General features: G+C 50.3%; 10 protein-coding genes across 10 annotated transcripts; 5 read left to right on the forward strand and 5 right to left on the reverse strand.

The window, feature by feature from the left end:
* Positions 1–417, reverse strand: ANOM_010712 (uncharacterized protein; the record flags this gene model as incomplete). Its single annotated transcript, XM_015555968.1, has 1 exon — positions 1–417. A coding segment is annotated over one exon (417 nt), but the record flags the coding sequence as incomplete, so codon positions are not given.
* A 2,226-nt stretch (positions 418–2,643) lies between these two features.
* Positions 2,644–4,258, reverse strand: ANOM_010713 (elongation factor 1-alpha; the record flags this gene model as incomplete). Its single annotated transcript, XM_015555969.1, has 4 exons — positions 4,150–4,258; positions 3,811–4,079; positions 3,062–3,750; positions 2,644–3,000 (listed from the first exon to the last, which is right to left on the reverse strand). Exons 1-4 carry the CDS (start codon positions 4,152–4,154, stop codon positions 2,644–2,646), a joined length of 1,320 nt encoding a protein of 439 aa, XP_015401799.1. The 5' UTR covers positions 4,155–4,258.
* A 1,261-nt stretch (positions 4,259–5,519) lies between these two features.
* ANOM_010714 (DNA-directed RNA polymerase III core subunit RPC11) lies at positions 5,520–5,917 on the reverse strand (the record flags this gene model as incomplete). The annotated part of the gene is made up of 3 exons (XM_015555970.1): positions 5,520–5,555; positions 5,624–5,718; positions 5,788–5,917. Coding segments are annotated over 3 exons (231 nt in total), but the record flags the coding sequence as incomplete, so codon positions are not given.
* An 889-nt stretch (positions 5,918–6,806) lies between these two features.
* Positions 6,807–7,477, forward strand: ANOM_010715 (ankyrin repeat-containing protein ANK1; the record flags this gene model as incomplete). Its single annotated transcript, XM_015555971.1, has 3 exons — positions 6,807–6,818; positions 6,878–7,055; positions 7,149–7,477. 3 exons carry the CDS (start codon positions 6,807–6,809, stop codon positions 7,475–7,477), a joined length of 519 nt encoding a protein of 172 aa, XP_015401803.1.
* A 661-nt stretch (positions 7,478–8,138) lies between these two features.
* On the forward strand, positions 8,139–9,395 carry ANOM_010716 (NAD(P)/FAD-dependent oxidoreductase; the record flags this gene model as incomplete). The annotated part of the gene is made up of 1 exon (XM_015555972.1): positions 8,139–9,395. The coding sequence occupies one exon, from the start codon at positions 8,139–8,141 to the stop codon at positions 9,393–9,395; it is 1,257 nt and encodes a 418-aa protein (XP_015401800.1).
* Positions 9,396–9,576: 181 nt separating this feature from the next.
* Positions 9,577–10,038, reverse strand: ANOM_010717 (uncharacterized protein; the record flags this gene model as incomplete). Its single annotated transcript, XM_015555973.1, has 1 exon — positions 9,577–10,038. One exon carries the CDS (start codon positions 10,036–10,038, stop codon positions 9,577–9,579), a length of 462 nt encoding a protein of 153 aa, XP_015401801.1.
* A 779-nt stretch (positions 10,039–10,817) lies between these two features.
* Positions 10,818–12,611, forward strand: ANOM_010718 (beta-glucosidase; the record flags this gene model as incomplete). The annotated part of the gene is made up of 1 exon (XM_015555974.1): positions 10,818–12,611. One exon carries the CDS (start codon positions 10,818–10,820, stop codon positions 12,609–12,611), a length of 1,794 nt encoding a protein of 597 aa, XP_015401796.1.
* Positions 12,612–13,171: 560 nt separating this feature from the next.
* Positions 13,172–14,829, forward strand: ANOM_010719 (male sterility domain containing protein; the record flags this gene model as incomplete). Its single annotated transcript, XM_015555975.1, has 4 exons — positions 13,172–13,335; positions 13,388–13,852; positions 13,903–14,563; positions 14,734–14,829. Exons 1-4 carry the CDS (start codon positions 13,202–13,204, stop codon positions 14,827–14,829), a joined length of 1,356 nt encoding a protein of 451 aa, XP_015401797.1. The 5' UTR covers positions 13,172–13,201.
* Positions 14,830–15,388: 559 nt separating this feature from the next.
* On the forward strand, positions 15,389–16,111 carry ANOM_010720 (uncharacterized protein; the record flags this gene model as incomplete). Its single annotated transcript, XM_015555976.1, has 1 exon — positions 15,389–16,111. The coding sequence occupies one exon, from the start codon at positions 15,389–15,391 to the stop codon at positions 16,109–16,111; it is 723 nt and encodes a 240-aa protein (XP_015401805.1).
* A 429-nt stretch (positions 16,112–16,540) lies between these two features.
* ANOM_010721 (non-ribosomal peptide synthetase) lies at positions 16,541–19,354 on the reverse strand (the record flags this gene model as incomplete). The annotated part of the gene is made up of 1 exon (XM_015555977.1): positions 16,541–19,354. The coding sequence occupies one exon, from the start codon at positions 19,352–19,354 to the stop codon at positions 16,541–16,543; it is 2,814 nt and encodes a 937-aa protein (XP_015401804.1).
* Between the last annotated feature and the right edge of the window lie 1,019 nt (positions 19,355–20,373).

Consider the following 20,373-nt stretch of genomic DNA (forward strand, 5'->3'; position numbering starts at 1 on the left):
GGCACTTCCGGAGCCAGCACCACCCCCCTTTCTTCCAAACCCCGAGCCCCCAAACCCAGCTTGATACACGCCGAACCCCCATCCCGCAATGCCAACCCCAATCCCTAAGAGACCAATCCCCATCCCTCCGCCGCCGCCGCCACTCGCGGCAGCAGCCATATACCACGTCTTGAAAATGGGCGATATAAAAGACCACACAAGGACAAGCAACAGGGTGCACACCGAGCCCGCGGCGAAGCTATTCCGCTGGCATTGCAGCGACGGGAGATAGAGGAAGCCTGACCCAGACGAATGCGGCGGAATGATGAAGATGTCGTAGTTCCCTTCGGGCAGGTCCGACGCTTTCCGGTATTCGTGGCCGTGGGTGGTGTTCGGTTTCTCGCCGTGAGGGGGAGGAGGAGGGGGTGGGCCGTCCATGGCGGAGTGATTCGGTCAGTTTGCAAAACGGACTGGCTGTCTGGGATGGTCTGTCGTCTGCGGGCTCTCGGGGAATTTATTCCCCTGCTGATTCTGTAATGGCCTATAGATGTGATGATAGTGTCTGGCGCGTGGACGGCGATATATACAGCATGTTTTCAAGACGACATTCAATAGGCGCTGAGGCACCGGCTCTCAGCGCTGGTCTGGAGGAGATCGGATGTGAGTGATTGGAGCGAACGAACGGTATTCCCCGGAACCATACCTAATCTCAATATTTCAAAGTATATACGAGCAGAAAAAGAAAACACACAATAAGCCGAAGCGGGACCGATTAAATTAAATCTCCAGGTAAAAAGGCAGTGAGGTGGGAAAGCGGGATGGAAAGTGAAAACAAAACAAGCGGCAAAGGAACAGCCGAGAGGGTGTGATGATTGACCCGGGGTTCGTTTTAAATGAGCGCGGCCAGTTGCCGTCCGTTAAACCTTGCAGGCAAACCGTTCCCAGGAACGGCAAGTGAATGGACGCTCAGAAGAAGAAGTTATGCTGTGTAACGTGGGATGTTCGTATGGATTCTTCTTCTACTATCTATGGAGGATCCGAGAATGACAGGTGTTGTTGCTATTGTGATTGAGTTTGGTTGTTGTTTATAAATCATAGTATCTGTGCTATAGGCAACTAGAGTACGAGCACGGGGCTCGTATGTACTGTACATTGCGTTACTTACAACACAGTTGCGCTTACAGTGGTTATCGAAAAGACCCTGTTGCTTGGCTATGAGTCTCATGCCTCATCCTTCATCTCAGCTCATCTACTTATCCCTCTGGCATTCCAACATTCCCGCGGAATGAGCCTAGATGCGATTCAGTTCCACCCTGAATCTGTTACCCGCCCGGACATGTTTGGCTGAGACATCACTGTTCTTTTTCCGCGCCACTTTATTGGATATACGTCAAATAAAGAGGAATGGCTTAATTGATCACTCTTATTAAGTGGTTACTTCTGTGTACTTGACAGCTATGATCGATGTTGTTTGTCAAGTCCTACAGTTGAGGTCACTAGTAGTTCAACGTACATTCGTTTCCCTCCATAGATACAACTACAACAACTCCACTTTGTTTGTTTTGATTTTGCTGCTTGGGTGTTAGCGTGGGCGTGGCCCATGCGGGATTGTCATTGGCCAGTGCGATCAGATACTTGTCGATCTCCTTAGGTAAGATCGTCGGAGGGAAAAGTAATTCTCCGGGGTCCCTATTGGGTTAGGATGAGTAGTTCGTGCGGAAGCAAAGTTAATTGCGAGCATTTGCTTTGCATTTGCTGTCAGTTCGAACAATGAATAGACTTTCACTTGCCACACATGACTTTAGTGGATGAGTTGGGTAAAAGCTTCCACCTGTAAGTCCTATGAAAATTAAAGGGTAGACTACTATACACCATACTATAAAGAAGAACCTATGAATTCATTCGCCCTTGATATGCAACGACTATCGTGGAGAAAGGCATCGCGTTGTGGCTGACAATGGTGACACTCATATACTCATTGTCACTAGTATAAGGAATATATTGAACGCAAAACGCCTCTCTAATCCACGACGAGCGTGTACTGTTTTGTGGAAGCTATTTGGCGTAAACTTAAGCTACTTAATAGTGGAAAGTCTGAATATATATTTCGTAGAATCTCAATTTCACTGTGCCACCAGGGAATATATTTCGCGACGGAACAGACCCATCAGGGGTTCTCTGATATGAACAGAGTTCTAAGAGTATAAAATATCCAAGGACATTGGTACTTCCCATACACTCAAGGGTGCGATGCCAACCATGCAGGGCTTGATGATAATACATGTACAGGTTGTTGATGGTGCAAGAAAGGACATTGATCGATGAATACTAGCTAGCAGGAGATAAGCATCGCGATGAGGACCCCGACAAGCATGTCTTCTCAAGAAACTAGTGACAGCAGGGGTTACACCTGCAGACACCGTAGACTGAAGGAACAGTCACAGTTACACCGGGAGGGGCATGGTTGAATGTGAATAGGCCAAGAGATCCCATGCGGCAATTCACAGAAAACAGCTTACGGTCTACAGAAAACAGATATAACGAAAAAAGTCATGATTCAAGTTTGTAGGATCAACTACATAACTCAAGTCTAAATTCATGAGAATTCCATATTTTTGTGCTCATAAAAGGTTCATAATTGCATCCCCGCACATATTAACCAGCTTATTTCTTGCCGGCCTTCTGGGCAGCCTTGGTAACCTTACCAGCGGCGCCAGCAGACTTCTCGACGCTCTTGATGACACCAACAGCAACGGTCTGTCTCATGTCACGGACAGCGAAACGACCGAGAGGAGGGAAGTCGGTGAAGGACTCAACACACATAGGCTTGGAGGGAACCATCTTGACGATGGCAGCATCACCAGACTTGATGAACTTGGGGTTGGTCTCAACAGCCTTACCGGTACGGCGGTCAATCTTCTCAAGGAGCTCAGAGAACTTGCAAGCAATGTGAGCGGTGTGGCAATCGAGGACGGGAGCGTAACCAGCGCCGACCTGACCGGGGTGGTTGAGGACGATGACCTGGGCGTGAAGGAAGCGCAGCCCATGGGGGGGTCGTTCTTGGAGTCACCGGCAACGTTACCACGGCGGACTCCTTGACGGAGACGTTCTTGACGTTGAAACCAACGTTGTCACCGGGGTTACCGGCCTGGAGCTGCTGGTGGTGCATTTCAACGGACTTGACTTCAGTGGTCACGTTGGCAGGAGCGAAAGTAACGACCATACCGGGCTTGATGACACCAGTCTCGACACGGCCGACGGGCACAGTACCGATACCAGAGATCTTGTAGACATCCTGGAGGGGAAGACGGAGGGGCTTGTCGGTGGGACGGACTGGGGGCTCAATGGCATCGATGGCCTCGAGCAGGGTCTTACCGGTGGACTTGCCGGCCTTGGTCTCCTTGTTCCAGCCCTTGTACCAGGGGCAGTTGGTGGAGACCTCGATCATGTTGTCACCGTTGAAACCGGAGATGGGGACGAAAGGAACAGCCTTGGGGTTGTAGCCGACCTTCTTGATGAAGTTGGAGGTCTCCTTAACGATTTCGTTGTAACGGTCCTCGGACCAGTTGTTGGTGTCCATCTTGTTGAGGGCAACAATGAGCTGACGGACACCGAGGGTGAAAGCGAGCAGAGCGTGCTCACGGGTCTGGCCATCCTTGGAGATACCAGCCTCGAATTCACCAGGACCGGAGGCAATGATGAGGATAGCGCAATCAGCCTGGGAGGTACCAGTGATCATGTTCTTGATGAAATCACGGTGACCGGGGGCATCTATTGAGCTTTGTCAGATGGCTGCGGCGTGAATAGGGTAGGTTGCAACTCCATGCTTACCAATGACGGTGACCTCATACTTGGAGGTCTGGAACTTCCAGAGGGCAATATCGATGGTGATACCACGCTCACGCTCGGACTTGAGTTTGTCAAGAACCCAAGCGTACTTGAAAGAACCCTTACCGAGCTCAGCGGCTTCCTTCTCGAACTTCTCGATGGTACGCTGGTCGATACCACCACACTTGTAGATCAAGTGACCAGTGGTGGTGGACTTGCCGGAATCGACGTGGCCGATAACGACGATGTTGATGTGCTGCTTGTCTTCCTTACTGTGGCAAGAGGATACTGATCAGTCATGCTCCAATAAATACTGGGGACTCGCAAGTATGATGAACTTACCCCATTGTGAAGGTTTTTGAACTTTGTAGTTCTTTGTAAGATACTAGAAAGGTTCTTTAGAAAAAGCTTGCTCAGATACTACGGCTGATCGCGTAGAGGTACTGAGCAAAACAGATGTCAGTAAGGAAAGAGTTGAATGAGAGAATGAGGGAAAGGAAATCAGGTAGGGGCGAGAGATATACGTACTGATGCGGACGAAGAGAGAAAGAGAGAAAAAGTTGTGGGAGGGGAAGGAGGGGGAATCCTTATATGGAGGGGCAAGCGAGAAGGCGAATTAGTGGGCGGGCTTAAGCCCTCGACCGCCGCCCTTATCATTGGACATGGAGGGGTAATGCCCCACCACGCATGTGCGGGACCGACGCAGAATCTGCACGGCGGAGTCTCTTCCAGACTGTCGACTTTTGGGCGTTGCTGCGGCCTTTTGGGTACACCAACCTCGTTGATCTTGCGTTTCCTTGGTTCCCTTTCGCTCGGAGCCCCGACAATGACCCCACCACCGGTCACTATCCTGCCTCGACGACAAAAAATTTTTCTTGCCTCTGATTGTGATGTGGATTTTGGACAGACACACTGGGCATCAACGCAGTGGTGGGCTGCTTCGTTTGCTGCGTGTTGTACATGTTTGCATCTGAACCCCTGTGGCCTGGCCGAGTGGCGCCCGTCTGATCCACAGTGGGAAGGAATCTATTTTTTTTTTTTCCTCTCATATCTCACGATGCATATGCTCTTAGGAGGCAAGAGGCAAGGTTGACAGACTAATCAATGACCTAGAAAAATTTTTCATTCTATTCTATTTCAATTTTTTTTCCCTCTTGTTTTTCATATATGATCGCTGCTGTGTGTGCCCCTCATTGAGATGAATCCTTTACTGTCTCGGACTTTTGACTAGTTCCCTTAGGTAAGATCAGTTGTTGCCCCTCCTGAGCGGTGACAATCTCGCAGTTGTAGTTGAAAAATTTTCATATGGGCAAGGAGCTAAGAATAAAAAAATCTTAATTAAATTATTTTTTTCGAGAGCACTCCCGTGTTTGGGAACAACGCACAAGCTTACCATGGATGAGGTCGTTCCTCCAATCCTAAACGGGCGATTACCTGCCGCCGCTAAGAGAAAATTTTGTCTGTTGATCTGCCATAGCTACGTATCTGCATGTAGTAGTTGGTTGATCGGATAGTCATCATAGTAACCATTGAGGGGTATCGCTAAGCTAGTAAACCACCATACTCCTGGAAATCATTTACAACCGCCATCTACAGTTGTAACCAAAACATAACAACACCGCTTTTAAACGTTCCCCACCAGTTTAAATCACTTTTACCATAAGAACATTGAATAGGAAATTTCCCTTTCTTGAACGCCGGAAAGTGAAACTTCAGTTTTCTCTCCATCGGGCACCACAGCTGGTACACTGTTGACCACCGAGTCAGTATGCGCGCTATATGCAAGTCGTTCGCATGAACTAGGAAAGCCACCCACCTTCAAGAATGTAGTCATAGGTTCATCTGCACTTCGAATCTGCAGCTGGAAGAAATATGCACGGTCGCCATTGCAGTTCTCGGCGGGGCACTGGGCTGTAGGTGAAAAAGAGAAAGCATATGTTAGCCTCAACCGCGTCACTCTCGAGAACTGACATCACTTACTAGCCATGCTATCGGCATTCGCAAATTCTTCCTTCCCGCCAAAGACATCCTCCACTTCTTTCTGCTTCATCTCTGTTTTCTCGAAGTAACTTTGTTCCAGAACATATTGATAGGGGCAGGTCCGGCACTCGAATCGATTGACCCCCAGAGGGTGTCTTGGAGTTGGGTCCGCGCGGGAGATCGTTAGTGCATTACTGCAATTAGGACAGACTGCAAGAAATACAAGCCCCCAGGGTTAGCTATGTGCTGTAATGGACATGGTAGTCTGAGGGGAGGGGTGAACTAACAGGTCAAGGGCATTGTGAACAGTTATCGCTGGAGACTCAAATGTCAATAGTCGGAAGAGAGCTATTTTCAGTCAATCAAGACGTAGCGGGTCTTCCCTTCTACGTAGGATTCAATCACGACACTTCGAATAAGCTGTAACTACTGCTATAGTTCCGCAGCAAGGGCTCATGCACATTGTAGACCCTTATCGGACAGAACTTGTCGTTGGCGGAGAGAAAAACCTCACCGCCTTTAGACCTCTTGTGGTTTGGTTTGCGGCTCTGGTGCAGAAAGATACCTAGCCTGAGGTACGCGCCAATTGGGACGCGGGGCAAACCGAGTAAGCGGACCGGCACATCCATAATCCGAGCGGCTATCGCAGCGGGAGACATGCATTTACCCCGTAGCGCGGCGGGGAAATCTGTCAAGAGAATTGATATACGAACAAAGCCAAAGCCCTTCTAGTAAGTAGCCCCCGATGGTTATCTAGTGAATTTGAGCGCTGGGGAACGCTGCAAAAGATCTCCCAATTGTTGTTTCCCCGTATGCTCACCATCCTTTTCCAGATCTTATTTTCCGGGATCTCCGTGTTAGCATACACCGCTTCCTATTACCTCCGCGGTTGACTTACCGTACTATTGTCATACCATTCTTAGCTACTGTCTCTATCACATTCACTGTTCTTCCAGTCGCAAGTCGAAGCGGCTACAGATCTTTTTGCTTTACTAGGAATACCTCCAATTCAGGCAATCATGGCGGACGAAGTACGTTTCTTTGTTGACTATATAGAAATCAGGTCGGCCGCTTATCATTGATCGAGTAGGGTGCATCTCCTCGTGAACTGGTCGTTGAGGCTTGTCGTCGAGACCAGCCTCATTTGATTGAACAAGTCCTAGAGGGTATGGAAGAGAATTCGAATGAAGAAGTGGCCGAGTTCCTCAACGGTGTTACAGACCCATTGGGGAACCACGCTCTTCATATCTGTGCTTCATATGGCAGCTGTAAGTCGGATGGATGACGGACAGCCCCCAGCGACCACTATTGGTCGTGAAACAAGCAACCAAGGAATTCATTCTAACCGTACTCTACGACAGATGACACGATGGACTCTCTCTTCGATATCCAATATTTTGAATGCGACCCTCTCACCCGCCTCGACAAAGATACCCCCCTCCACACTGCTGTACGCTACGCCAATGAGAAGGGCGAGCCCGAACTCGCACTGGAGATGATCAAGATGATGTGCGACGCTGGCTGTGACCCTCGTGTCAGGAATAAGCATGGTCAAAAACCCGCGGACCTTGTGTACAACAATCCGGAGATCAAGTCCATTCTCCAGCAGACCGAATACGTTCTTGCAGAGGGTCTAAGAGATGACGCGGGCAATGGTTCTGTTCATGACAGCGCAAGTGATAGCGAGTAATGAATAGAGGGACACCTATGGCGACGTTTCCTTCTTCCCTTCATAGACGCACGACTGTGATGATATGCTACTTTTTACTTTCACCCATGGTTCAATAGATTGGTCAAATAATATACGCCACAGGCTTTGTACAGAGCGGAGCCCGACGCCCGGATCCTGCCCATATAGTGGCTTTTCCTGTTCCTCTGTACCCAAGGGGCTGACGTTGCCTGCGAGGATAAACTACTATAGAAGTGAACATATACCGATTAGATTGTCGGGATTAACACATTGGCTGCTAGAAGGTTATATTAGCTCACCGAGATCTCAGGCTTTGATAGTCACATACGGTCGGTAATAGTGCTAGTTAGTCTCCAGCTTCCACGCAAAAGTACGCTCTTACATGCTAGCGCTTACGAGGCCGATGCGTCAGTTAAGCTGCCTATATCCCTCGGAAGGTTGAAGCCCCGAAGCCCGAACAACATCAGGCAGATTCATGACAACTAACACGCAATATTTCACTATAAAGCGTGGTAGTCACCGGAGCGGAACGATGTGCGCTTTTTTATGCTCTTAGAGTATCTGTGCAGCTGTTGAGTCTTGCCTTGTGATTTGACCCGCACATTCACAATCTTGCCCACTATCGTTGACTTTCAATTTGAGAACGAAAGCCACTGTAAACATGGTGATAGCAGAGTGTCGGAACATTGTTGTTCTCGGTGGCTCCTACGCAGGCGTGTCTGCGGCCCATTACCTTCTAAAACACGTGGTACCCAAGTTACCAGATCCAGAAGGATATCAGGTCACTTTGATTAGCGCATCCTCACACGCCTTGTGCAGATCTGCTTGCCCCCGTGCGCTGATCTCGGACGAGCTTTTTGACCAGGAGAAGCTTTTCGTCGAAATCTCCAAAGTATTCGAGCAGTATCAAGACGACCGAATTCGCAACTTTCGCTTCATCCACGGCACCGTAACACAACTAGATCATACCGACCGGAATATTACCGTGAATTTGGCCGCCAAAGACACTATAGACACGATTGATTTCCATGCGCTTGTGATCGCGACTGGTGCATCAACGCCTTCTCCCCTTCTTGGTCTGAATCGCGACGTCGGGGACTTACGGGCAAATTGGACTTCGTTCCGTGAAGCCCTGCCAACAGCCAAGAGTATCCTCATCTCTGGTGGCGGTCCGGCCGGAGTCGAGACAGCTGGTGAGCTTGGGGAGCATTTGAATGGCCGCGCTTGGTGGTTTCGCTCCAAGTTGGTAAACCCTACGGTGCCGATCACTGTCGTCACTTCTGGGCCTCAGATCCTCCCACTCTTGCGCTCTAGCCTCGCCAGCCTGGCAGAGCAGTACCTTGCCCAAGTAGGCGTGACCGTCATTAAAGGTGCGCGAGTCCAAAATGTGGTAGCCAGTGCCGACAGCAAGGATGCCTTGACCGCTAAGACGATAGTGACCCTTGAGGATGGGCAAACGCTTGGAGCCGACCTGTACATTCCCGCAACTGGCACTCGAGCGAATGCTGGTTTCATTGACCGATCTCTCCTGACACCTGATGGCTGTGTTGACACCAATCCCTCGACTCTACGGGTTGATAAAGCCGGACCCCGTGTTTACGCGATTGGTGATGTTTCATCATGGGCACGACCAACTGTTCACTTCATTATTGAAGCTATTCCAGTCCTCTGCGCGAATATGAAGCGCGACTTACTCCTTGCCGCTGGTGAGGATGAGGGCTCGGTGGGTGAGGATCGCTTGTTCAAGGAAGACACCCGCGAGACCCAAATAGTCCCGATCGGTAAGAGCAAAGGTGTCGGGGCGGCTATGGGGTATCGATTGCCGAGTTTCCTGGTATGGTTAATGAAGGGGCGAGATTACTGGTTGTGGACAACTGAGAAACTGTGGAATGGGAGGCAGTGGAGTAAAGAGCTGTGATGGCGAAGCCTTTCCTCAGCTCGTAGCGCACGAGTCCATTTAGTACACGTAAACGTATGGTATAATGCTTTAGCTCCATCACTATCATTTGGATACTCCTTGACGCCTATACGACATGAGCACTTGATTGCGCTATCTCACTGAATTCATCAATGGATACAAGAACATACCTTTCAGAAAACTACCGCAGCGAACTATGAGATCCACGGAAACTCGTCCATTTCGGTCCAACAGCCTCCTCTACCTCCGTCGCCGTTCTCCCCATCAGCCCTTTCCACAACTCGGACGTTCCAGCCGGAACAAGTTCCTCCACCTCAAGCGCGATCAAAGCACTAAAGACCCAATCCTGGCATCTTCTCACGCCATCCTTCGGGGCCGTTTCATCTCTGATCACACTGATTGCTTGCAGGCGCTGTGGGCCATCCAGCTCTGCAATCTTCGCCAATCCTATCGCATCCACCAGAATGAGTTCCGAGTCCGAGCGATGTTCGAATTCGTACCACAACCGCCTTAAATCAATGGGTCGGACGTGGAGAAGATCGCCGATGATTTGTGCCGGCTGGTGGATTGCGAATGCCCAGTGAGATCGATGCTTGGGGTCTTTGCCTTCGCCGCTTATTACCATGGAAAGGTAGTATGACATGGTTTGTTCCTTTGATCTTGCAACGACGACTTGTGGTGGTAAGGAGATTGTGGGATGCCGTGTCTCCCCCGCATTTCGCCGGCGTTACTTCGGCAAATACGACCTTCCTGTCAATTAGGGCTCGCTTTCGACCATTGAGCTTCTGCTCTATCGAACTGGTGGATGCATCGTGCGGATCTCCTCCACATTTGTCCACCCCGCATACTTCCTTGACTCAATCTCTTGATGCAGATCAACCTCCCCGTACTCGGTCTCGGTTCAACCTCATCCGAAAGGAAGGGAGTGACTTCATTTCTTGCCCGTTGAGTCGTCGTACCTCCGCGCTGCAGCATGGGTGGGGCCATATGGAACGAAACTTGTTCAATGCCCAACAGCTGTTGAACAGTTACGAAATGTTTCTAGTATACAGAGCCCTGCGGAGGAAAGAGATAAAGGTGGTGTTTACAAACCTGCTTGTGCCTTCTCTCCTGTATGGAACATTCACGGCGCAACGGCCTGTTCCTTTTAGAATGTTTCCCTTCTCTGACTCTCAGACATACAAGACCCCGGTATAACCGTGAAGATGGATTGGAAAACGAGACTACACGGAAAATGACCCCGGCAGTTTGAGCCCGAGATTATTGTCACCCCGCAATCCGAGTGTGGAGGAATACCGGATGATCCGACGCTGTCATACGTCTAGTCCGAAATTCCCTCAGTGATCTGCGCATATTTAAGCTGTGCGGTGCCGGAGCAATGCATCGGTACTCCACGGTGGAAAAGCTCACACGCTTAGCATTATGGCTATATCTCGGAACTGGTTGGTGGCGGGATCTGTCGCCCTAGCTTGGGTCAGCACAGGCTTTGCTAGTCCTCACATCTTTGCCTCTTCCCAACTGACCTACTCTTCGTTCACATACACCCAACTAACCTCAGATGCCTATGCCACGCCGATATCGACGTCTGTATCATTTCCAACGTCAATCGCGCCACCATTCAGCAAGGTATCTACTCTGCTGCCTAGCGACCTTACCTATACTACGTACTCATACGACCCTTCCGCAACGATCACGTCGGACGGCCAGTATGGTCAAAGTGCGTACGTAAATCTCTGGCAGAACTATTCGTTCGTGAGCTCCCCGCCATTCACCACCACAGTGTCTGCCACCCCGGTTGCGAAAGCTGAGCTGGTGCTACCCCCTGCACTGTACAATGCGCCTTCGGATACAGACTTGAAACTACCAGCAGATTTTATCTGGGGTGTCTCCAGCAGTTCTTGGCAGATAGAGGGCGGTCTTCAACTGGAAGGTCGTGGCCCCAGTGTCCTAGATAGTATCGGCAATGCGTTGTCCCCGGAAACCGCTGATAGAAGCGACGCCAACGTAGCGAACATGCACTACTTCATGTACGAGCAAGACATCGCTAGACTAGCAGCTGCCGGAATACCATACTACTCATTCTCGCTGTCTTGGCCGCGGATCGTGCCCTTCGGTGTGGCTGGTTCACCCGTCAATACCGAAGGCTTAGACCACTACGACGATCTCATCAACACCTGTCTGAAGTATGGTGTGACGCCGATCGTTACTTTGAACCACGTTGACGCGCCTACGTCCGTCCAGGCAGACCTGGACTCCCTTCCCGAGCATTTCCTCTACTACGCCAAGATAGTCATGACCAGATACGCAGACCGAGTCCCGTACTGGGTGACGTTCAATGAGCCAAACATCGGCGTGGGCACATTATTCCAGAAGTACCAAGACCTGACAAATGCACTCATCGCCCATGCAGACGTCTACGACTGGTACAAGAACACACTGGGCGGAAAAGGCAAAATCACGATGAAATTCGCCAATAACCTAGCCATGCCCCTGGACACACAAAACTCCTCGCACATTGCCGCAGCTTCCCGATACCAAGACATCCTGTTGGGGATAATGTCGAACCCACTATTCTTAGGAAAACAGTACCCAGATGCAGCCATAAACACAGCAGATATGATGGAGCCGCTCACAGATGACCAAATCAAGCATATCCATGGCAAGATAGACTTCTGGTCCTTCGACCCCTACACAGCGCAGTACGCATCTCCCCTGCCACAAGGCACGGACGCCTGCGCTTCCAACTCCTCCGACCCCCTCTGGCCCACCTGCGTAACACTGAGCAACGTCCAAGCCAACGGGTGGCTCATGGGACAGGCGTCGAACGCCTACGCGTACCTTGCGCCGCAGTACGTCCGCCAGCAACTGGGCTATATCTGGAATACGTTCCGTCCGTCGGGGATCCTGATCGCGGAATACGGGTTCAACCCGTTCCTTGAATCGAACAGAACTCATGATGCGCAGCGGTATGATCTGGAACGGACGCTGTACTACCAGGACTTCCTTACGGAGACATTGAAGGCTATCCATGAGGATAATGTGAATGTTATAGGAGCGTTGGCGTGGAGTATAGCTGACAACAATGAGTTTGGGAGCTATGGGGAGCAGTATGGGCTGCAGACTGTTAATCGGACGGATGGGAAGTTCACCAGGACGTATAAGCGGAGTCTGTTTGATTATGTCGATTTCTTCCATCGACATGTCAAGTCTGCGTGACTAGGGCAAGTGTAAGTAACATTGGGTGATTTTGGACGAGTTCGTTGTTTCAAGATCACCCTATATTCGCATTCTGTTATAGTTCTACTTCCCATGGCACAGTCCCAATTGACACCACCTTATTGTTTATACTGAAACGTCGTTGGTTTGGTAGGTCAATGTTCTATGAGATGAGCGTGGATTCATCTTCATTCAGCATTACTGTCCAGATCTTGCGGAATGAGCGATTTTACTAGAAGCATAGGCGAGTATAACAGGAAAGGCCAGAGCAAGTAATCCCACTAGGTTCAGCTCGCCCTGTTATCGCGACGACAGTACCAAGGTTCACGTACAGGAACCGTTCGCTGGATGGCCGTAGATATTCGCTGCCAAGATCAAAACCTGCCAGTCTATCTTTTGAATGCCACAAAAGCCAAATATTGGCCCACAGAGGAGAGGGTGACAAATTACAAATGGGCGGACAATAGTTGATGGCGCCCCTTGCATGATATGCATGCTGACCCACCACGCCTTGAGCATGTCAAAGCCCACATATAAATAATCCAAATTCCTCTGTCAGCTGGCTTACATGCTTCGCACATGCTACCGTCATGTGGGAGTACTACTCAGGAAAGGTTTTGTTCGTCACAGGTGCCTCGGGCTTTCTGGGGACGGCCCTGGCGTACCGCATAATCTCACAAGCGCCTGTGGCTCATCTATACTTGCTCTGCAGGGGCGGCCTGCCGTATGTATGATTGCAAATGTATAAGCACTGGGCCCAAGCTGACATACATTAGGCGTCTGGAAGAAGTATGGCGTCAATACCTGCCCCCGAAGTATATCGAGTGCCTCTATGATCCCGAGCTTGTCACCGTTATCCCAGGCGATATCCTCGAACCTAACCTCGGCATCGATGTAGATCATCTTCAGGCATTATACGAACGCGTTAATATCGTTATCCATGCGGCATCCTCAATCAAGCTCATGACCACCCTGAAGAAGTTAGCAAAACCAGTCATCCACGGGAGCGAGAACGTCGCCCAGTTTGCCTTCCAGTGCCAACGCCTCGATCGCTTCGTATATGTTTCCACGGCGTATGTAAACGCCTTCCTTTACCAGGAGTCGGATGACACCGACCCCTACGTGAAGGAGACAATCTACCCTCTGGGTCGCGGCTGGATATCCGATGTACGGGACGAATGGAAGCAGGTGCAACGAGAAGGCGACTCGCCGGAATACGCCGCGCATAATTTCCCGTGGCCGTACGCTACGCCAAACATCTCACGGAGCGACTCATTCTCGACAAATTCAGCGCTGCCGGCAGAGCAGACCAGCTTCTCATTCTCCGGCCGTCAGTGATCGCGCCCGCCCAGACCTTCCCATACCAGGGGTTCAGCGTGCCGAAATCCACGCCAACGACTATGCTAGCGGCGTGTTTTATTCTGACTCCCACCTTAGTCGCGCGTTTGGCCAGCCGCGCAAAAGACCCGGAAACAGAGTCAACGATCGACGAGGTTCCCGTCGATGTCGTCGTGGATAGACTGCTGGTTCACCTTGCGAAGGGAACAACAGGTCCTGTTCATGCTGTCGGTGGCACAAGAGCGCGCTACACATTCCAAGCTTTCTGGGCGCAGGCCATGACACTGCGGAAGTTTCCTTGGCCTCTTCGGAAGCAGTGGCTGGACGTGGATTGGCGGTCGAGCTTGTTGAACCCGATTGCTCGGGTGTATGTTATATATGCGGCTTCGTATAGATTCTCCGAAGCAAAGACGATTGGACTGTGGGAGAGCTTGAGTGAGAGGGAGAGGTCGGAACTGCAATTTTTCACATCGGCGTCTGGGAACAAAGTGGACCTCGCCGCGAGGGCAGAACAGATCCGGTTCGTGGCGGAGCAGTTCGCTGCCAAGGGGCTGCTTAGTTGGATCTTGTTTTGGTTTTTTATACCTCGGGATTCTTCTGATGTTGCTTGTTTGGTACGCTATGTTTCGGGAGATGTAGATAATTGTTTCACATTGGCATGGTTGGAAGCAGACAACATCAGTCAACTGTGGCGTAGAATATGTTGATTGGAGAACACGAAAACAGCTCCTTTATCGGATATATCATATGATAATTAACCGAAGTCGAAATCAATGGCTCGTAGAACGAACCTATGATTCTGCCCATAGGCGCCATCTCAAGGGCCAACTCCGCAAACTCCGCACCGGTTTCACAGCAAGATCTAAGCGAAGGCCCTTAAAACACTGGCGTCGATGGAGGCCGTGAGAACCAGTTCGATGTAACATTAATAAAGTTCTGGCAGTGGAGTTCGCAACGGCCCCTGGCATCGTAGCCGAGTTGATCGGCACGTCTGCCAAATCATAGCGACGCTAATCTGGAACCCGAGGCTATTGCTTGTTTCATCTTGAGTACCGACAGGAACAGGGTTGCAATGGCATTTGGCCCGGATTATCAATCGTAACTTGTTGGGGTAGTGTAGGCGATGGTACAGTAGCTTGTATGAATTTGGCGATTGTAACGATGGAGGTTTTGAAGTATAAATAGGGTTTGTTGGACGAGCCTGTAGTTGAAGAAGAACGTTAGCAGAGCTGACTGAGCATTCACATCGCACTCCTTGACGCTATTTCGTTTTACTTTTGACTTTCTCTGATCGCTGGCCGATTGTACATTCATTGTAACTGTGTGTCCCCTGTTATTCCTGGATGGTGGTGATCGGAAAGCGTGAAGGAACTATACTGACGCATTGCCCTATTGATCAATAGTATTCAACCTAATACTCCACCGTCAACACCACCAACATGAAGTCCATCTCCGCCCTGGCAGCTATCATCCCTCTTCTCCCCGTGACTGAAGCCCTGGTCGGTCTCGACTGGAGCGCCTCCAACATCCCCTCGACCGGCCTGAAGGACATCACCTTCCCCATGTCCATCGCCAACGCCCCACGCGAAGAAGGCTACTACTTCGCACAGCAATTCAGCTTCAACGGCGTCTCCGACGTCGGCTACACAGGTCTCCAACCTCGGCCCGACGCCAACGGCGCAAGCATCGTCCACGCCGTCTTCTCGAGCTTCATCCCCGGCAGCACCAGCAAAGACGAAAACTGCAGCGATGGCGCCGACGGCGGTGCCGGCGTGAGCTGTGCCGTCGAGATCCCGGCACCCTACGCTCCCATGTATAACCTCGTCATCAAAAACACCGAGGGAACAACCTGGACCGGAACACTCGTGGACACCGTCAGCAACAACGAGACGCATATCGGAGAGTACACACTCCCCTCTGGAACGGGAGGCATTAAGGAGTCCCAGGTTGGGTTCGTCGAGTATTATCCTTGGAATGCCATGCCTGAACATTCCTGTGGCTCGTTGCCGTTTACTAATGCTACTTTCTTGAACCCTACCTCCACCGAGTCTGGTGTTCAGGCTACCGTGGGGAAGCCGTATGAGTATGGTGACTGTGTGGGACAGGTTCAGTTCGATGTGCAGGAGATTGACGGTGGGTTTGAGGTTTCTGTTGGATTCTAGATCTAAATCTGTGTTGGTGGTTTAGAGTGTGTATGGTGTCTTGCCTGGTTAGGGCATGAAGAGTCATACCTTTCATAAGTTAGTTATGATCCTTTTTTAATTCAATATCTTTGATGGACTACTTTTAGTACTAGTACTACGATTATCATTTCACTGCGATATTAGTAACCCACATATGAATAATATAGTTAATCGCTGTCTAGTACTACTTAAACTAGGTAATATCTAAATATCATTATGCTATCTATAGCTTAAAATATAGAAGAAACAACGCTCAACAATATCCCGAGATTACCAACAAATTTTAGCTTATTGCTTGCTGCAGACTTGAATAGCTCTAAGGCGATCGATATCATATTAGAGTGCAACTATCTTTCTCTTTCGCTTTCTCTCTATATCTACCATGCATCTAACCCCCTAAACCCCGGGTTAGATCCCCCGATCATTCAACGCCCCCCGCAATCTCTTCTGGAACGAAAAGATGTGTTCTGCATCCAGCATGGTGTAATGCGTCCCATCAACGTGATAAAACCTCGGTGGTGACCGCGTATGCTCACTCCACTTCTCGATATAGTCGTGTGCCCATTCCTCGTTCGATATCGCCGTCGTAGCAGTTGGATCACAATAAAACGCGTCAATGGCTGCAACAGAGCCACTCGTCTCATGATCGACCATACAATCCTGCAGAGCATTTGTTAAGGTAACCCATCTCTCCAAAGTGGACGCTGTCAACCCTAGTTCCCTCAACAGCGTGACATCAGCCTCACCCAGAACCATTTCTACCGCATGACTGGGAGAGATATTATCCTCTTCCAGCGTCGAGGATATATCTTCGACGCGTTCCTTCCGAATCAGCCCAACCGTAGAGCATATATGGAGCAGCATTTGCTTCCAGGCGACTGCACGCATGTGCGTGCCCTTCAGAATAGGTGGAAGATCCAACAAACCGAGGAAGCGCACCTCGTCTCCGTTGTGCTCTAGGGCCTTCGTAATCTCGAATGCAAGTTTCGCGCCGTAGGAGTAACCGACAATTGCGTACGGGCCACTCGGTTGCTTTTCCTTGATGCTCGTATGATATGTGCTGACGATTTCATCGAACGTGTGGAATGGCTCCTCGCCGGCGTTGAACCCGCGTGCTCGCAGCCCGTACACGGGTCGATCGACGATGAATTTCGCTAGGCTCATGAATATCATGACGTCTCCGCCGACTGGGTGGACGAGCCAGAGGGGTGGCTTTTCGCCTTGCCTCTGCAGTATCACCACAGGGTCGTACATGTCGCAGTTGCTGTGTTGGGAGTACTGCTGCTCCAGTGCGTCTGACAGTGCCCGGATTGTGGGGTTTGTCATAAGAGTGATGAGAGGAATCTCTCCATGACCTAGGTGATCTTCGATACCTCTTTTCAGCCTGAGGAGCTCGATGGATGTGATTCCCAGATCGAATATTGACGTCAACACGTCAAAGTCCTCGGTGAGGTTCTCGGGTATCGTGCTGGTGAAGACGGATACCAGGCTCTGTTCGAGATCCGATCGTGGCTGATGACGTGATGCTTTGTGGTGTAGAGTCATCATCTCCTCGTTCACCTCTTGGTAAGTCTTGTAGTCTCCTCGTTCGTACGCAGCCTTGATCTTGCCGCGGGAGAGCTTCCCCAAAGTCGATTTATCGAGCATTGCCCGGTCGAGCGGGAGAATCGTGGCACGCGCGCCGACGGTCATCATGGCCACTTTTCTGATCGCGGCCGCGGTTTCAGAGCGTGTGATTGTGTCCTCTGGTAAGTAATTCGGGAGGTAGATAATGATGACCTCCTCCGTGTCTGCGCTGGGCAGGAAGATGGAGAAACAGCAAGTGAACCCAGACACAAGGCCGGGGATCTTTGCTTCGTTGACGGCGGACTCGATATCGTATGGACTGTAGTTGACCCCATTCACAATGATGCTATCCTTCTCGCATCCAACAAGTGCCAGCATTCCATTGTCGTCAATGAAGCCTCGATCGCCGGTTTTGAACCAACCGTCGCTGGTGAATGAGGACTTGGTCGCAGCGGGATTGTTGAAATATCCCTTGAAGACCACCGGGCCGCAGATCTCGAGATTGCCTATTGTACCTGCAGGAAGACTGTTGCTTTCTCCATTACTTCCGGTAATTCGCATTTGGATGCCTGGAATGCAGGTGCCCACGGAAGCGAAAGGACGTCCGTGGTCGACATCGTATTGCGGAAAGGAGGTATTGTAGATGGCGCCTGCACAAGTCTCCGTCATGCCGAATCCTGGCCTAATTACGTCCGAGACAACTCCATACTGCTCCAGTATCTGGGCCAGGTGATGGCAGGTCTGGGTAACGTTCCCCTCACCACCAGAGGCGATATACCGCAGGCTGCTGAGATTCCCAGTATACTTGGCGGCCAAGGCATCATCCGCGCTGAGTGCGGCGCACAGTTTCGCGAGGAAGAAGTTAGGCGCAAATGTCTTAGAGACACGGTGGCGATGAATCAAGTCGAGGAACAGAGTAACGTGGGACAAGATTTCGGCTGCTGGGACATGGACCTGGTCACGATGATTGTAGATACCAAAGACATGAACCTCTACCAGAGAGGCGACATGATCCATGCCGATCCAATTCAGCTGCGACGTGTTCTCTGGCAGCGGAAAGGCTCTTGTCTTTCCCGAGATTGAGGCCAATATATGCTCGTGGGTCAATGGCACAACCTTGCAGTGGCCTGAGCTTCCAGACGTAAACATCAGTGCTGCAATGTCGTCGCCATTGGGCCCATCGGCCGGTAAAGGTACCGAGTTTTCGTAATCATGCGATTGCACGCAGATCGGTGTAATGCATTCTTGGCCAGCAAACTCTGCAACCAGAGAAGCCGTGGTCAAGCATTTCGGGTTCTTTAGAGTGGCCGACAGATGCTCTAAATGGCGTAGTCGTGTCTCAGGGTTATTGGAGAACGGAGTCGACATAGCTGGAATACAGCCTGCCATGAGAGTAGCCCAGAACCACAGAATTGAATCCCAATGGTTGTTAAAGTGTAGAAGAACAACCGATCCAGGGATGACATGGTATATTGAACGAAGAGCTCCCGCGGCCTTTTTTGCTAAACGTAAGAGGTCGGAGTATGAATATACCACTGGCGTATGTGTGTTTCCAAGATGATATGTGATAATGTAGCGTGAAGGTTCCCGCGAAGCAATAGCTTCGAGAAGATGCGGTAGGTTTCGGTACGACATGGTTGCAATTTGAGTATGCATTTGCGCACTGGGATGGCGAGGGACTTCTTTTTATCTTCTCCGTATCATTAGGAACCCAAGTTAGGGCACAATAATCCATCAGCGCCGAGCACCCCTTGCATCTGTTCGGCCGAAGGGCAATGGGAGGCAGAAACGAGGGATAAGCGAAGTAAAGGAAGTGGCGGTGTATGAAGCAAACTGCTGCAGCATGCTATCAGCTTCAGCACGCTCTCTTCACCCACTGAGAACAGATGCTATTCGTAGGCAGCCTGCAGGGCATCGCCATAGAATCCACCCTGGAAGTTGATGCCGGCTCCCTTCTCCAACAGAATGTTTTTTCAACATTATGATAGCCATTTAATGATGCCTATGTTAGCGTAGTGACCCGACACCTTGAAAGATAGGCCCTTATCCGTCTTTTCTATTTATATTCTTTTAATCGTTTGTAATTACGAGCTTGAATGGCGTGATGCCGGAGATTGCAGATAGTTCAAGAATTCTGACCGTCATTCATTCGTTCAATGACCGCTACCTTAGGTGTATGAGACATGCAGATTTATGTTGAAAAGAGTATAGCACCATAACCCAGTAGTGTCCTGCAGCGTAGTGATCGTTGGTTTGATCCCAAGAAAATCCATCGTCAGTGGTGCATCTGCGGCAGACATATAAACCAGGAGACCACTTACCAAGAACAAGGAGATTGAATCGTATATATCCCAGGCCCGTCCCTACCACCCATCCAAGGCCGGGAGTTGTTGTAGTTGGTAGCTAGATTAGTAGGAATAGCCCAGGCCCTTCCCAACCTCCCATCCGAAGCCTGGGTTCATATGGGACATACCTGTTAAAATTGTTATTGTTATTGTTGTTGTAGTTGGACGCTTGGTCAGTAGTATATCCCAGGCCCTTCCCATCCTGCCCAGCCGAGGCCTGGGGATATTTGGGAAGTTGATACGTACCTAAGTTGTCCCTGACCCATCCCTACCACCCATCCGAGCCAGGTTTTGTTGGCTTGATTACTTGAAGTTAGTAGTTAATAGCCC

Source organism: Aspergillus nomiae (assembly GCF_001204775.2).
Source record: "Aspergillus nomiae NRRL 13137 chromosome Unknown contig00525, whole genome shotgun sequence".
NCBI lineage: Eukaryota > Fungi > Ascomycota > Eurotiomycetes > Eurotiales > Aspergillaceae > Aspergillus > Aspergillus nomiae.